The following is a 15,956-nucleotide window of genomic DNA, read 5'->3' as shown; positions in this document are numbered from 1 at the left end:
GGTATTCATTTTGTGTTTACAATTACCTTTCTTGAGAACACTTATTAGTGCAGAAAAAATTATACATTTCTCTGAACTTGTAGGCTCAGCAGACAGATATATTTTGAAAAGGTTAAGCTATGTTTAGCAAGGTAATCCTCAAGAGATGGATGCCAGAGAATTAAATATTCAGTGCTTAAATTAACTTCTTATTTGGTACTTAGGAACAAATTGCCAAGAATTATCATCCTCAAATAGAACATTTATTGACACTCTTGGAGAAAGCAAGATCTACTTGAAGAAAAAAAAATTTTAGAATTCGAAAGATCCCAGTATTTTTAACACTTTACATGACTACTAGAAGCTGTGACACCTCAAAATGATGCTTAGCTACAGTGCTAATGGAAATGACTCAAAACAGTGGGTTCATGACTACTAGATTATGGTTATACCTTTATTTTCCATTTTCAGCTTTAGGCTTTCCAAAGACTACACTGCAGAACTGTTATTTTCTACCAGAGAAACTGGAACAGTTTGGTAATTTCCAAAGTTTTTCACATATAATTTGTTTCAAAAATTTCAAAACACTTACCTGATAAAACTAAAAGACAGGTGTTTAAGATTTTGAGTAGCAAATAAATCTCTGAAAAACATTTTTGCCTAACTAGAAAATAAACATGAGAATGGCCCTCTTTTAGGAATTCAAATTGAATTTCATTGTGATTACTGAACACAGGGAAACCAGATGTTTATTTATTTTTAAAAGAGAGAGAGCATGAGCAGGGGAGGGGCAGAGAGAGAGGGGGACAGAGAATTTAAACCAGGCTCTGTGCTTGCTGTCAGCTTAAAACCAGACATGGGGCTGGAACTCACGAACCATGAGATCATGACCTGAGCAGAAGTCGGATGCTCAATGACTGAGCCACCCATGTGCCCTCAGATGATTTTAAAGCTTGAAAGAATGCAGTAAAAGTATTAACAATTATCACTAAAAGTCAAGTTTGAGGAAATGAGCTCAGAATACACCATGAAAAGAGTTGAGAAGTTACTAATAATTCTGTGATAGTTTGTGTAATTAAAAATGGTCTTTTAAAATATTTTCACAGGTCTAAAATACTTAAAATATAATACTTAAAATGTCTCTATTTAAATTAACTTAATATTTAATGTTTTGAATATTCTTAAACATGTAGTAGGTGATTTTTCAGGATTCCTACCAGCTCTTATGAAAGGCAAGAGGCTTAACAAATATGCATTCTCAATGGACAGGTGATATCAATCCCAAAGGGGTGAATGTTGGTGCCTGGGGAGGGAGATGATGAAAGCTTACTCTTTTTATGTATATGGCATGTGCGTGTGTGCACACGCGCGTGGGCGCGCACACACACACACACACACACACACACACACACATGACCATGAGATGCACAGTATATCCAGGGTATTAAAATGTAATGGGGAAAGGCAATTGGGAGAGAAAAAGTGAAAAAGCCTTCCTTAAATGGTTGATCATAAAAAATTTTGAGAAAAACTAAGCCACTTAGACACATCTGGATTCTTATCATTATCTAGAGATAAGATCTTTGGCAAGCAAACGGATATTATGGAGCCTAAACTTCTTCAATAATAAAATGGAAATGATGACTGCTTACAGTTGAAGATTTAAAAAGGAAAGATGCAAAGTACATCACACAGTACTAGGAATGTGGTTTCTGCTAAACACATGTGAGCTTCCTTCCCTTTTCTCCTCTCTTTTGAGGATGCTATAAATTACATCCTATCCTCAAAAGAACACTCAGATGCCAAAGGAAAATGAGACACACAGAGAAATGGAAGAAACTCCAGAGGCAATGACTTTTGAACATAATCCCTGGACTCAAGTATTCCCAATGATGGTGTGAAATCTAAAAGACTGACTTTGAATCCAAATCTATGATTTTCTTAACTGTGTAAACCTGGAAGAGTTGCTTGATTTTTACGAACCTCAATTTTCACATCTGAACTCCACAGAGTTGTTATGAAGAACAAATAATATAATGTATGTGACACTCTTTGGTAACTAGATGCCACTAAACTAAAGCTACCTTATCATGGGCCACGGTTCATGTTAATAATAGTAGGAAATGAAGACACTGTCCTAGACTGTGTATGTGCTGGGAAGGAATGGAAAAGGACAAAACCTGCTCCTCTCTAGTGTCTAAAAACAGAATTGTGTCATCAAAATCTAAACCTCAAAGGTAGAATTTGACAGTTTAAATCCACTTAAAGAAAATTACCAGTGGAACTCTTACCTGTCTCTGCACTCTTCATCTGTAGTGTGATCATCTAAGAAAGAGGTTCCCAATATCCCAAGCAAAGTACTGTGACCTTTCTTGTCAGCTGTATGGTAAACTCGAGAAGCCAAGTGTAAGTTGACAGGCAGCTCCTGGGCTGGGACAGTGGTGCACAGATCATGGAGGGTAGAAGAGGGGTAGTCTTGAGGAATTCTGCAGCAAAGAAAAGAAAGGGGGCTTCTTTGATCATTTTGTGATCTTTTGATATAAAATACATTGACATTGACAGTTTAGGCTCTAAAAAGGGTGTCTAAATGTATAAGACTTAAAACTATAATAATGATTTATAATGAATTTAATATCACAACTGGGGACCCGATCTTCAAAGTTATATACCCAACTTTCTGCTGAAGATCTCAACCTATAGGACTTACAGATACCTCAGAAACATGTTTAAAAGCAAACTCATTACCATCCCACCCAAATGCCTTTTCTCCGGATTTCTGTAACTCCTTTGGTGACACCATATCCAGCCATCATGTATTACTTCTTTGCTACTCTGCTCAAATGCTAATGTCCCTGAAGAGGTAGAACAAGGTAGTACATTATCCATTAACTAGCATCAATAAACCCAAGTTTATGCAGCATCCCCCTTTCCACTATGCTAGAACTTGCCTCTCTCCTGCCTTTCCAAAGCAGAGAAGAAGGCATGAAGATCTTTCTTAATTTCCATTGTCACTTGCCACCCAATGAACAAACACTAATTGAGCAAGTACCACTACTACTCTATGCTAGGTGATTTACACACATTCTCTCCAACTCCCACAATGAACTTATATGGGAGGTATTATTATCCTTATATTAGAGCAGGCTTATTTTGGAGAGCTCATAAAATTAATGAGTAACTGCTAGGATCTAAACACAACGCTGCAGACTATAAGACAACTTTTTTCCTATTACTGCCTGTTAATGACCCCTGAGGTAGATGTAGCCCCTATCCAGTTCTACTCCATCCCCACCCCCCTACTAAAATTATACTCTTACATTAACTAAATGATGACCTTTTCATCAAATCAAACCAAATGAACTTTATTTTTTTTTAATTTTTTTTTAACATTTATTTATTTTTGAGACAGAGAGAGACAGAGCATGAACGGGGGAGGGTCACAGAGAGAGGGAGACACAGAATCTGAAACAGGCTCCAGGCTCTGAGCTGTCAGCACAGAGCCCGACGCGGGGCTCGAACTCACGGACTGCGAGATCATGACCTGAGCCGAAGTCGGACGCTTAACCGACTGAGCCACCCAGGCGCCCCCCAAATGAACTTTAGATCATGTTCTATATGATCTACAAGACACAGCTGACAATATCGATGACTCTTCCTGAAATGGCTCTTTCTTTGTGAGATTTTTAAAACCTGTGTTATCCCAGCTTTCCATCTACCTCCAAAATTCATCATAATTTGATTTAGTCATTCAATTTTCTTTCTCCATCTTCAAAACTGGGTATAGCTTCCAAGGTTGAACTCCTCTTTGAATATTGGAAAAATAAGCTTCAGTGTTTCAACTATTTCCTCTTGTGCCAAGACCTCCCAAATTTCACCTCCGGTATCACTATCTTACCTAGATTCCTCATCCTTAAGATACAAAAGATTGAGCCATCTTTGAGTCCTCTTCCCTTCACCTGCACATCCTATGAAAGACTGAGCTTCTCTGCTTCCCAGGGCTGCTGCTTCTCCCTCCTCACTTCCAACACACTCCTGTCAAGGTCCTCATCACCTCAGCCTGCATTAGCAAGGGTGGATTGAGTACCACATCCTCTGTCTCTTCCTCTCTTCAATTCCTCCTGCAAAATTCTGCCACATTGGTCTCTAAATACTCCTTTGCCCAGCACAATGGCTCTCTGTTGCTTGCTGCATTCATCTAATTTCCTCTCTAAGTTTCAAGGCTCTTAGCATGTGGCCCTACTTCTAACACAGTAGTTTGACTCAGACTGCCTCTGTTCAAATCCTGTTTAAAATTATTACTAGGTCAAGGGTGCCTGGGTAGCTCATTCAGTTAAGCATCTGACTTCAGCTCAAGTCATGATTTCATGATTCATGAGTTTGAGCCCTGCATAGGGCTTGCTGCTGTCAGCACAGAGCCTGCTTTGGATCTTCTGTCCCACTCTCTCTCTGCCTCTCCCCTACTGCCTCTCTCTCTCTCCCTCAAAATAAATAAATAAACTTAAAAAAATAAAATAATCACTAGGTCATACGCAAGTCAATTTATTTATATTTTGGCAAATAGGAAATAACATTAGCACATCCTGGATAAAGTTACTTTAAGGAAGAAAGGAATTGAGAACGAACTGATGGCTACCAGAGGATAGGGGGTGGGGGATGGGCAAAATGGGTGAAGGGGAGTGAGAGATATGGCTTCCAGTCATGGAATGAGTAAGTCACGGGAATAAATGGCACAGCACGGGGAATATAGTCAAGAGTAATGTAATAGCGTTGTGTGGTGACAGATGGTAGCTATACTTGTAAACATAGTATAACGTATAGAATTGTTGAATCACTATGTTATATACCTGAAACTAATGTAACATTCTGTGTCAACCATACTTCAATAATAAGGACTGAATGCATTTAAAACAATACCTCTCAGGGGCGCCTGGGTGGCTCGGTCAGTTGAGCCTCTCACTCTTGGTTTTGGCTGGGGTCATGATCTCAGCGGTTTGTGAATTCAAGCATGGCCCACATCGGGCTCTGTGTTGACAGCACAAAGCCTGCTAGAGAGTCTCTCTCTGCCCCTCCCCTGCTCATGCTATCTCTGTCTCTCTCAAAATAAATAAATAAATAAAATAAAACAGTGTCTCTCACATGGCAGATATTAGCTATTGTATCAGTCTCCAGGACAATTCACAGGGCCAACAATATCTGTCAGTTCCTTCAGTTGTGGATCAAATGCTGCCTATCTTTTTGTCCATGCTTACACATCCTTCAAACAAGGCCTCCAAGACAAACTTCTCTGCAAAATTTACTGTTTTTTTTTAAATATCTCTTTTCATACATTGCCTTCTTCTTGTGCCACCCCTTCTGACCCTTTGTCTAATGGGTTGATGCCAATCTGTCCATCAACTGTTCCATGTGTTCTAGATGGTAGCATACATAGTATGAAGAAGAAAGACTTTAGGGTTGGCTGGGCCTGGATCAGAATCTCAGTTCTAACACTTGCAAGCTATAGCACTGGTCTCCCCGGAGGTCTTCTGTAAGATAAAAATTAAAACCCCTAACTAATGCCTTTGTAAAATCGATAATAAGAAGTCCTGGCCTGTGGAACTCTCAAGAAATGCTTGTTTTATTTTTATTGCTGTTGTTATTAATTTGAACTGGACAGCACCTAACCCATTGCTAGGCACAATATGGACATTACTGAATCACTAATAGAGAACAGTTTATATCATTTCCAAAATAGCATAGGGCTCAACAAAAACAGGACATAAAACGTACACGTTTGAATAGGACAAAGCTGCAGGAGCAGGGGGGTGAAGAGAGGTAAAACCAAAGCATTTGGAAATGCCTGAGACAAAGAGACCTAACTGGAGAAGTGAACATGGGTGTCCAGAAAGCCAGGGATCCTGAGAAAGGATTGGGGGGAAAAAAAGGAGGGGAGAAAAAGGTGAGCTCTGATGTCAAGCTCATCCACATCATCGTTCTGTCTGGAACAGGTCCTGGCTAGTGGAATGTACTTGAGATTACATTACCAACTTTTTTTTTTCCTTAAAAAGCATCACAACCAATCTGAATTCCTATGTTCCATCATACTCTAATAACAGATTTGTAAGTGAATCTCTCTAGGTTATTGAGCTAAATAACATCACGTTCCAAGAGATGGATGAATTCCCAAGAAAACAATTTAATGTGGGGGATAGTCACAGGTGAGAAAAGTTATGTAAAAAAAAGGTCTAAATAAAAAGGAGCAGCGAATAAAGGATTTTCAGAAACATTTTTCCAAAATTCCCTTTCATTGTATACATTTCTTAACTATCAGGTTTTCATTCCTCTGCATCTTATTCTTATTTCTCTCCAATGGAAATTTCTCATTTCAATTTTAATGAATTAACACAGTACTATATATTTCAAAAAGATCTACAAATATTTTTGGCATGTTCAAGAAAGGCTGTATGTTTTTATAGCACACTCTCCTTAAACAGGACTATTTGTCATTCTTTGAAACACTAAGACATAAAAAAGAAAAGACTCTGACTCTGTGTGTGGCCACACTACTTTGCTTAATGCACTAAATGCAAGGTTTTTTAGGGAAAAAAATCAAGAAGTTTCTGCTTCATTGATAATCTGACAGTAACTATTTATTGAAGGTAAAATACTTGTTGTCTGCTGTCACTATTTGTTTTAATACATAATCTTGCTAACTAAATGAGCTTAAAGCAATGCAGATAAGCAATGGCATGTACAGGGTCACTTAAATGCCAATTTGACTCTTTCATAAACTTTGGAATTCTTTTCCCATGAGTCTACTCTCAGCTACTAAATTGTGAGTAATATCCATTTACAGAGTTTAGGCTGGCCATAAAAAGGTTGTCTTCCATGTCCAGCACACCTTTCAATGCCCTAAGCAACAACAAAAGCTAATAATTAAAGCTTCTTTGAGCCCTAGTAAAGAGTTGAATGAAGAAGAGTCTAGAATAAACCAACCCATAAAAATCTAGTGGTAAAATAAGGAAAAAATCAGTTTCAGCAAGGTGATTGGCAAAAGATAAGCCCATAAATCTAACTTGCATTTACACATTATTATTCAAAATTGTGGTTGTATCCCTGTGTATTAAGAATTTCCATTAAAAATGAGGGGGGGGGGGGAATAAAACATGATATAATGGTAGAGAAAAATAAGGTCATCTAAATTACCAAATTGGCCTATAAACATTTTATGTTGGGTTAAATTTTATTTCATTTTGCCATAACAAAATGAACCAATATAATAAGCAGTTAATACAAATTATGCATTACCGTGACCAAAAATATCAGATCTGACATGTTAACATTTAATTTTCCTTTGTCTCAAAAAGAGCTATTTTTATTATAGTTATATCATTGTTATGTCATTAAACTAAGTGCATTGGTCAAAAGCATTAATAGAAAGAAGTGTGAAGTATAGCATATATATCCTAACCATAATATCTGATACCAACTCTTCCTGTGGGAAGGTTTAACTTAGATCTCATATATGAATTTCCTCAATATTTCTTCTTCCTTTAAAAACGCATGTTCAGTTATCAATGCTACTGACAGTAAAAATTGTAAACATAAGGAAGTTACTTTTTTTTAGGTAGTTTTTGATCCTGTTGGGGTTTTGTACACCTTCCTTGTCTCTGTTGTGGAATTCCTAATTTACTTTTTTGTGTTTGCTTAGCTTCTTTTCCTCTGATTTGCAAAAATTCTGATGATTTCACCTTCAAGAAAATATAAAGTATGCTGTTAAGGAAAGTTGTAACATGAAAATTAGATCTTTCTCTCATATTTAATGGTTTACCTTATATTGAAGCTCCTAATTTTTATATATATTTTATAACAGAATATAAACCCTAAAGGTAAGTTGATATTTTCCTCTAAATCCTTGCCTAGGTTTTCACATATACACCTCAATAGCAATAAAAATACTAGTACCATATTTATCTGTAATATTTTATTTATTGCCTTAAAACTATTAAAGAAGAAATACAAGATATTTTTCCTCCATAAATCTTCTCTTCTTGATTGGTATTTTTTCTTTAAGATTTTATTTTTTTAAGTAATCTCTACACCCAGTGTGGGGCTTGAACTTAAAACCCCGAGATCAAGAGTTGAACGCTCCACTGACTGAGCCAGACAGGTGCCCCTTGATTGATATTTTTATTTTTTATTTTTTTTAATTTTTTTTTTTAACGTTTATTTATTTTTGAGACAGAGAGAGACAGAGAGAGACAGAGCATGGACGGGGGAGGGGCAGAGAGAGAGGGAGACACAGAATCGGAAGCAGGCTCCAGGCTCTGAGCCATAGGCCCAGAGCCCGACGCGGGGCTCGAACTCACAGACTGTGAGATCGTGACCTGAGCTGAAGTCGGACGCTTAACCGACTGAGCCACCCAGGCGCCCCTGATTGATATTTTTAATAGAACTTGCCCTTAGTCTCTTTAAAAGTTTGGCATGACTGGTGGTTGCAACCACAAGCCAAAATGAATAACTGTTTTGAGCAATGTTTATCAATTTGTACTTATTATACTATTGTATTGTTTTCTATTTCTACTACTTGAGGAAAATCAAATGCATTTCTATTTCTTAAATAATTGCCTTTTAATCATTATAGGTATTAGTAGTATTGTTTTTCTAGATTTCCTAGAAAATTTTCAGAATTCGTGATAATAGTTCATCTAAAAATATTTTTTCTCTGTTGGTTGCTTTGTTTGTTTGTTTGTTTGTTTTTAAGCTGGATTTAAGGAAGAAAGCAGAGAGAACTTCCTTAGGGAAAGCAGAAAGATATGGTTGAATAAGTAGAAGGAGGCCAAATAAAGAGAGGTTCTCCTAAATTAGGTCCAGGGTTTGGGCTCCCTGCAGTAAATAGGAGAGAGCTATTGCAATTTCATAGGTAAAGAAGTGATGATGAATAAGAAAAGCTCAGAGTACAGACCATTCCATCTCACTACCTAGTTAATGTTTGAATTTCCCTAAAGTTTCTCCACCTAATGGTCATCTATCCTGGCTTGAACACGATGAGGAAAAGAGGACTTGGATATATCCAAAGGCAGCCACTCTCTCTGAAACTCTCCCAGTTTGTTTGTTTGTTTGTTTGCTTGCTTGCTTGTTTGTTTGTTTGTTATACAGCCTAACAATTTTTACCCACCAGTCTCATTTCAAACCTCAGGAGCACACAGGTACAATCTAGCTCCTTCCATTTGATTGACAATCAAATATTTGAATACAGCTGACTCTCCTGGACCCATTTTCTCCCAGATAAACATCATCAGTCCCTTCAATTCTTCCTTACATGTTTCTGAAGTACTGTGCTTTTTCATCTTGAATGTTCTCTTCCAAATGGTCTCCAATTTGTCAGTGTCGCTCCTGGGATTGGATACCCAGATCCGAACACAACATTTGAGGTGTGATGTGATCAGATTAACCAGGAGAAAGATGATCCTCTTTTATGGTATTCATCAATCAGCACAAACTATGATTGCACTTACCTTCCTACCACAAACCTAAGTGATAGCCTAAAACTCTGAGGTCTTTTTCACATTTGCTCTACATCACGTCACCTCATATCTATGCACTTAGCCTATGGACCCAAGGGTAGAACCATTCACACATTTATCCCAATTAAATTTCATCTGAGGTCTGGCCAACCAAATCTTACCAATCTCATTTGGATGTTATCTAAAAATCCAATCAGTAAATCTTCCATATTCTCATCCAAATTACTAGGAAATATGTTGAATTAGACCCAGCCCTGTTGCAGTCCACTAGGGACTCTTATGACGAGCTGTGCATCCTTTGCATAACTAATTACAAATCCATCTAGTAGTTCACCTGATTGCACTCTTGTCTACAAAACTGTCATTTGGAAGCTTACATAAATGGATTGCTATAATCCAAAGGCTAATAACAATAACTAATGTTGATTGAGCATTGTTGTAGGCCAAGCTCTTCACCATGATAGCCTTGCATTGAACTCCAGGTCTAACACTTTTCTGATGTTCAGTCTCGTAATTCTAGAAAAAGAAATAAGGTTGGTCTTCTGTAGCTTGTCCTTAGGAAACTCATGCTGGCTCCAAGTGATGGCTGTTTCCTCTTATAAGCAGTATACAGGGGCTCTTACAAGGTTGTTAAAATTCTTTTAACGAATCATTTAATCATTCCAGAGTTTTGTCCAAGATCAGTGCATACATACAGAAACCATAACCCTTATCCTTAAAAAAATAAAACTCAGATTTTCAGCTGCCAGTCTCCAGGCTTCTAGGTCCTCTCCTACTAACTACAGCACCTCCTCAAAGCTGCTGCTGACAGGGGTGCAACAGGCTTCAACCTATCTACCTGAGCTGACAGGCTCAGATATCGAAGTTAACTCTGAAAATCTTTAACCAATCTTGGGCTTCAAGTTTCTTTTATCACTTCTTTTTCTTTTCGTTCTAAACTAAAGATTATTCTCCTTGTCAGATTTAAGAGAAGCAAAGTACAAGTTTATCAGCTTCCTTTTCTCTATGTCATATTTCTGTTTATTTAAAACTTCAGCCTTTTCCCAAAAATAAATTAAGGTAGCTCTGTCACATGTTGTCATCACATTATTCATTCATAATGACAGGGCTATCCTTCCTTTTTTCTCTCTTTGCTCTTAAACTAATATGAAAAAAAAATACTTTTTTTTTTTATTCTTAGCATGATTCACAGGCCTAAACACATTCTGAATCTTAGGGTTTTTGATATAATTGTTACAGCCACATGCCACTTTTATGTTTATCTATGGATGTGTATTTCTTATTTCATCTTTTGTGTATTTTTAAAACTCTGAATGGAATAGATCACTCATAACTGTTTTCTGAGAACTGGAAGGATTTAGGGCATCCCACATCTCTTAAACTTTCTTCCATTTAGAATCTCAGGACAAGTGGTATCTACATTTTGTACAGACTTTTTACCCTTTTCCTTCCTAAAATGCTCAACAATCCTCTCACAAGCCCTTGTGTCAGTCATTTTTTCATAGTCACCATTATCTAATTTGTCTTTTTTATTTAATTTATCTAAGTCATGTTGGTCATGACTTAGAGCAGAGTCCTAATAACCTTTATTATACTAATGAGCTTCTAAGAATATAAGTGGCCAACAAGGTAAAGACTGATCAAAATCTGTTTTTTGTTTTTTGGGTTTTTTTTCCTGAATGAGACCTTCTGGCATTTTTCTGAGCAGTGCTCTTTTATCACACCTTTTGGGTAGTTCTATTTGCTATGTCAAAAGAGGTCTTCTTGTCCCCAAATCTGGCCTGGCTTGCTGGAGTATATTCTTCCTCATTCCTGTGCTAGAGATGCTAGAGACTAATTTTATGACCTCGAATGTGCAGGGTAAAGTTCATGGATTACAACTGATCTTGAAATGTTAATGCAAATAAATACAAGATACTTGGTGGGATGAGTCACAGGAATACTTCCAGTGCCATTTTCTATGGCATTTTTAATATGTCCCACACTATCCCAAAAACAATAATCCATAAAGGTCTTTTTTGGTCCTCTTTTCCTCCTCTTGAAACAATTCTGGTTCCAGTTTAGAGCTCTCTTAATCCATTCTCCAAGTCTTTCTTGTCCAACCATTTCTCCTAGTTTAATGAGGACACTCCATCCCTAGTCATTTTTGCAAGTGAGAGTCTGTTTTTGTACTTAACCAGACACCTGTTTATTGTTGTTATGAAAAACAGTGTTGCCAAGGGGTAAAGAGTAAAGGTTCCAGAATTAGACCATCTCAGTCCAAGCCCTGCCTTCATGACCTAACATGATATTTATACTTGGACAAGTTATTTATCTTCTTTATGACTCAGTTTTTTCAAATACAGTCTTGTTAAGAAATCAATTATTAGGAAAACATAAGATAACATATGTAAAACACTTAGCAAAGTGTTTAGCATGTGGTAAATACTCAATAAATTTAATTAACTTAGGGAAGGACTGCCTCTTTTGACCAAAAATAAATACATTTCCATAATTTCTTAATAATATTTAACAGCAGTCACAACAATCCAAAAGAGTTAATGTGAAACTTTTCTAATGAGGGATTTGAATTGCTTCCAGGCCATGGTGGTTAAATTGCTATCCAGAAAGTCCATGTCATTTTTTAACACATTTAGTAGCTAATCATTTGCCTCTCATGCCCACATTTTATTTCCAAAGTCCCAATGTTCAGGTAGAAGTATAGATGAAAACACTACCTGTGCCCAACAGCCTAACACTTTTTCATTAAGATGCCATAGTCTTTAAAGATACTGTCGGAAAGGAAAGGAAAGGAAAGGAAAGGAAAGGAAAGGAAAGGAAAGGAAAGGAAAGGAAAGGAAAGGAAAGAAGAGAAAAAAGAGAAAGGAATAGAGTATCTAAGATCTCCACACCTAGAAGGTGTCAGCCTGAAACACAGGATTCACCTGGAGGAGTTAGCAATGAGTGGGTTCACTCAGCCTTGGCAGAATTCATTTCATACCCCAAGTGTAAGCTTTAGAAAGATAGCATGACTTCTGATGAAGTCTGTAGCTCATCATAGGATAAGTCCTTTCTCCATAGCAATGGTGGATTTTCTCTGGTCAACTATTATTTGTGCACCTTCCTTATTACCCATTATTCCCAAAAGATCAATATGCCAGCAAGATGAACTTAAGAAAGTAGGGCTTGAGAAATGAAGGAAAAAAAAAAACAACAGGAGGAAACTGCACTAATCCAAACATAACGTCACCAGGACCCAGACTAGGTTGAGGGCAACTGGAAAAGACAAGGAAAAAAATTACAAGCAATGTTAGGAGGCAGGGTGTCTGGCTGGCTCATCTGGTAGAACATGCAACTCTTGATCTTGGGGCCATGAGTGTGAGCCCCAAATTGGGAGTAGAGATTACTTAAAAATAAAATCTTAAACAAATAATAATGTTAGGAGGTATCTAAGCCTTGGAGACTGATTATGGGTGAAAGCAAGGGAAGGGAAGATTACAGATAAATCCAAGGTTTCAGAGTTGGGATTTGTGGCACAGGTTGAAGAATAGCCAGTTGAACTGGGGAAAACAGAGCAGGAACATGGTCTTCAGTGGGGAGAGGGGACCCAAAAGGAGAGGGAAGGTTATTACCCAAGAAGTAGTATCCATTTGAGTAAGTCAGAGAGCTATCCATGGTAATAATCAAGACAGTATTTTGTGGTTCAGAAAAAAAAAGTGGCTTTTTTAATCCTAATAATAATGTACCAATTTTTGGGGTCCCTGGGTGTCTCAGTCAATTAAGCATCCGACTCTTGATTTCGGCTCAGGTCACGATCTCACAGTTCATGGGTTTGAGCCCAGCATCAGGCTCTGCTCTGGCAGCACGGAGCCTGCTTGGGGTCTCTCTTTCCCTGTCTCTCTCTTCCCCTCCCCCACCTGCTCTCTCTCTCAGGATAACTAAACATTAAAAAAAATGTACCATTTTAAATAAACTCATTTAAGTCAAAAAGTAACTCAGATTAAAGAAAAGTAATAAGCAAATAGTAGTAAGGCAATACACAAACATGGTAAAAATTATTAAATTACACATATATAAAATGAATTTGGAAAGCATTCTCACAATAGGAAAAGACTCAGGGTTAGGATAAACCTATAAACAGGGCAAAGATATAAAATATACAAAGTTCACCCAGTCCTGGTCCCTGGGCTATAGTTCCTGACTCCCTCAAGATGGTAATGGGAGGACTCTTGGTCAATTTCTGAAAGCCCTGAGGTTCCTTCACTCCTTAAATATGTGTCTTCTCTCTCCAGAGTTGTAATTAGGTTTGAGACTAAAAGTCTGCAAAACACAATTTGCATATTAGAGAGCGCTTTTTTCAGGGGGAACCTACCTCCATGCCTTGGCCCTTACCCAGGCCATTTTTTCACATTTGCACATCCTCAACAATCATAACTGTTTCCAACACAAATAATGTTTTACCTTTAAAGATTTGGCTGCTTTGGAATCACCTATGGGCTGTTCATCTTTCAAAAGTTTACTTGATTCATCTGCTGGTTGAACTTCCAGAGTTTCCTGAGATTTAAATACTATGCTTTCTGTTTCTGAGACTCCCCACTCCAATACATCCTCTTGTTCAAGCTGGAAAATACTTGATAAAGTTTCAGGAAGTTCCTCAAGCACATTCTGTAGGAAAACATAAATGTATGTTTAAGATCTTCTTATTGGTTCTTCCAAAGTTTTAAGTCACACAATGTTTCTTTCTAACCATAAAATGATTATAAAAATGCATGATTGAAATTAAACAAAGATAGTAAGTTTCCTGTGAAGATTTAGAAATAGAAGCTCAAATTGAGTTAAAAATGTAAAGGCTACCAAATTATTTCCTCTGGCTCTTGTCTCAGAAAATACAACTACCCCCAGGTTATTATGCACCAACTCTAAGGAAATCATAAGACTTCAGTCTTACCCTGACTTCACCCCACACGCATAAAGAATCAAGGCCCACAGAAACAACTGACCTCTGCCCAATCCGAGGTTCTCTGGTCCTAAGAAATGTGGTTCCTACTAGCCAGATGCTCCTCCAGAAGACTGATCTCAGGTCCTCAAAGAAGAGCTGACCCAGAGGTCTCAAGAAGACCACCCAGACATCCCAACTCTATCCCAAGCCCTAATGAAAAATTCTCACAAAATATCACTCTTAAAACTATTTTGTCTTCCTTAAAAATGTCTCAGTGGGGCGCCTGAGTGGCTCAGTTGGTTAAGCATCTGACTCTTGATTTCAGCTCAGGTCATGATCTCATAGTCATGAGATCAAGCCCCGCATCAGGCTCCATGCTGTGTGTAGAGCTTTCTTGGGATTCTCTCTCCCTCTCTCTCTGCCCCACTCCCACTCATGGTGTCTCTCTCTCTCACTCTCCCAAAAGAAAGAAATAAACATTAAAAAAAAAAGTCTCACTGACTTAATCTGTATCTCACCAAGTCTTATGGAAAATATCTTTATAGCCATATTTGGATATTAACCAATTTTAAACCAAGATTATTTGGGATTATGGAGTACTGGCAGTTAAAACTTCACTGCCTCAAATTAACAGATGATAAAACTAGTCTGACTTACCTAAAAATCTGAATTCTAGAGAATGACTTGAAAATGCAATTGTATCACTTTGTTCTTGATACATTCATTTGCTAATAAGTAAAATAAGAGGTAAAGCTGGCAAACAGTACCAAATACTACATAAATGTCTTTATTACGCCAAAAGGGATGGCTAAACCAAGAAATTTCCATTTATAAAATTAAACTTTAATCTGGAGCTCATATTTTTATAAAACTGCTTACTGGACACTACTATAATTTATTGTAACTAGATGGGACATTATTCAAATCCTATATCTGTCAATTAACAGATGTATGATTTTGGTCAAGTTAATTAACCCTTTTTAGTCTCATTTTCCTCACTGATTAAAAAAAAAGAGGTTAACAAAATCTTTTTCATAAAATGGCAGAATAGATACCCTAGAGGGACAGGTGCCATGGGCCCTATGCTGTCTACTTATGACAAACTCATTCGTTTCATGCACCACAGATTTGGCACTGTTTATCACTCTCTTTCTTTTGAATTTCTCTTCTACTGGCTTCAACACACACTCCCAGCATTCTGGTTTGGAGGACTAAACAGATGAAGGCACCACCCTCCAAAATAGAAAATGAGGAAGAAAAGTTTGAGGAGAGGCAAATGACCCTCTTTAGTACTCATCCCAGCCTTATTTCTCCACAAAATGTTTACTGGTCCTATCACTCTGTGCCCTGCCTCTATTTCAGAATGTATCATACTGTATTATAATTGTCTAGGTAATCATTATCACAGTTGTAATCAACATATAGAAGCATTATCTCATTTAAATTTAATCTTCCACCACAACTCCATGAAGTAGGAACTGTTTGTAACCCCATTTTGTGGATGAAGAAATGGAGACTTACAGAATTAAGTAACCTGCCCAAGGTCACACTGACAG

At 37.5% G+C, this 15,956-nt stretch overlaps 1 protein-coding gene across 3 annotated transcripts in view; it reads right to left on the bottom strand.

The window, feature by feature from the left end:
- The window catches only part of TTC6 (tetratricopeptide repeat domain 6), a 200,842-nt gene that overhangs the window by 115,177 nt on the left and 69,709 nt on the right, over nucleotides 1-15,956 (bottom strand). For all 3 annotated transcript variants that reach the window (XM_019426105.2, XM_053889365.1, XM_053889366.1), the window contains exons 3-5: nucleotides 13,923-14,126; nucleotides 7,573-7,706; nucleotides 2,271-2,465 (exon numbers count right to left, since the gene is read on the bottom strand). In XM_019426105.2, the coding sequence (XP_019281650.2) occupies nucleotides 2,271-2,465; nucleotides 7,573-7,706; nucleotides 13,923-14,126 (533 nt within the window). The remainder of the gene's footprint in view (nucleotides 1-2,270; nucleotides 2,466-7,572; nucleotides 7,707-13,922; nucleotides 14,127-15,956) is intronic.

This window comes from Panthera pardus, unplaced genomic scaffold (genome assembly GCF_024362965.1).
Source record: "Panthera pardus isolate Hobbes unplaced genomic scaffold, ASM2436296v1 HiC_scaffold_24, whole genome shotgun sequence".
NCBI lineage: Eukaryota > Metazoa > Chordata > Mammalia > Carnivora > Felidae > Panthera > Panthera pardus.
The sequence above is the reverse complement of the archived record's forward strand: the minus strand, read 5'-3'. Positions and strand labels throughout refer to the sequence as shown.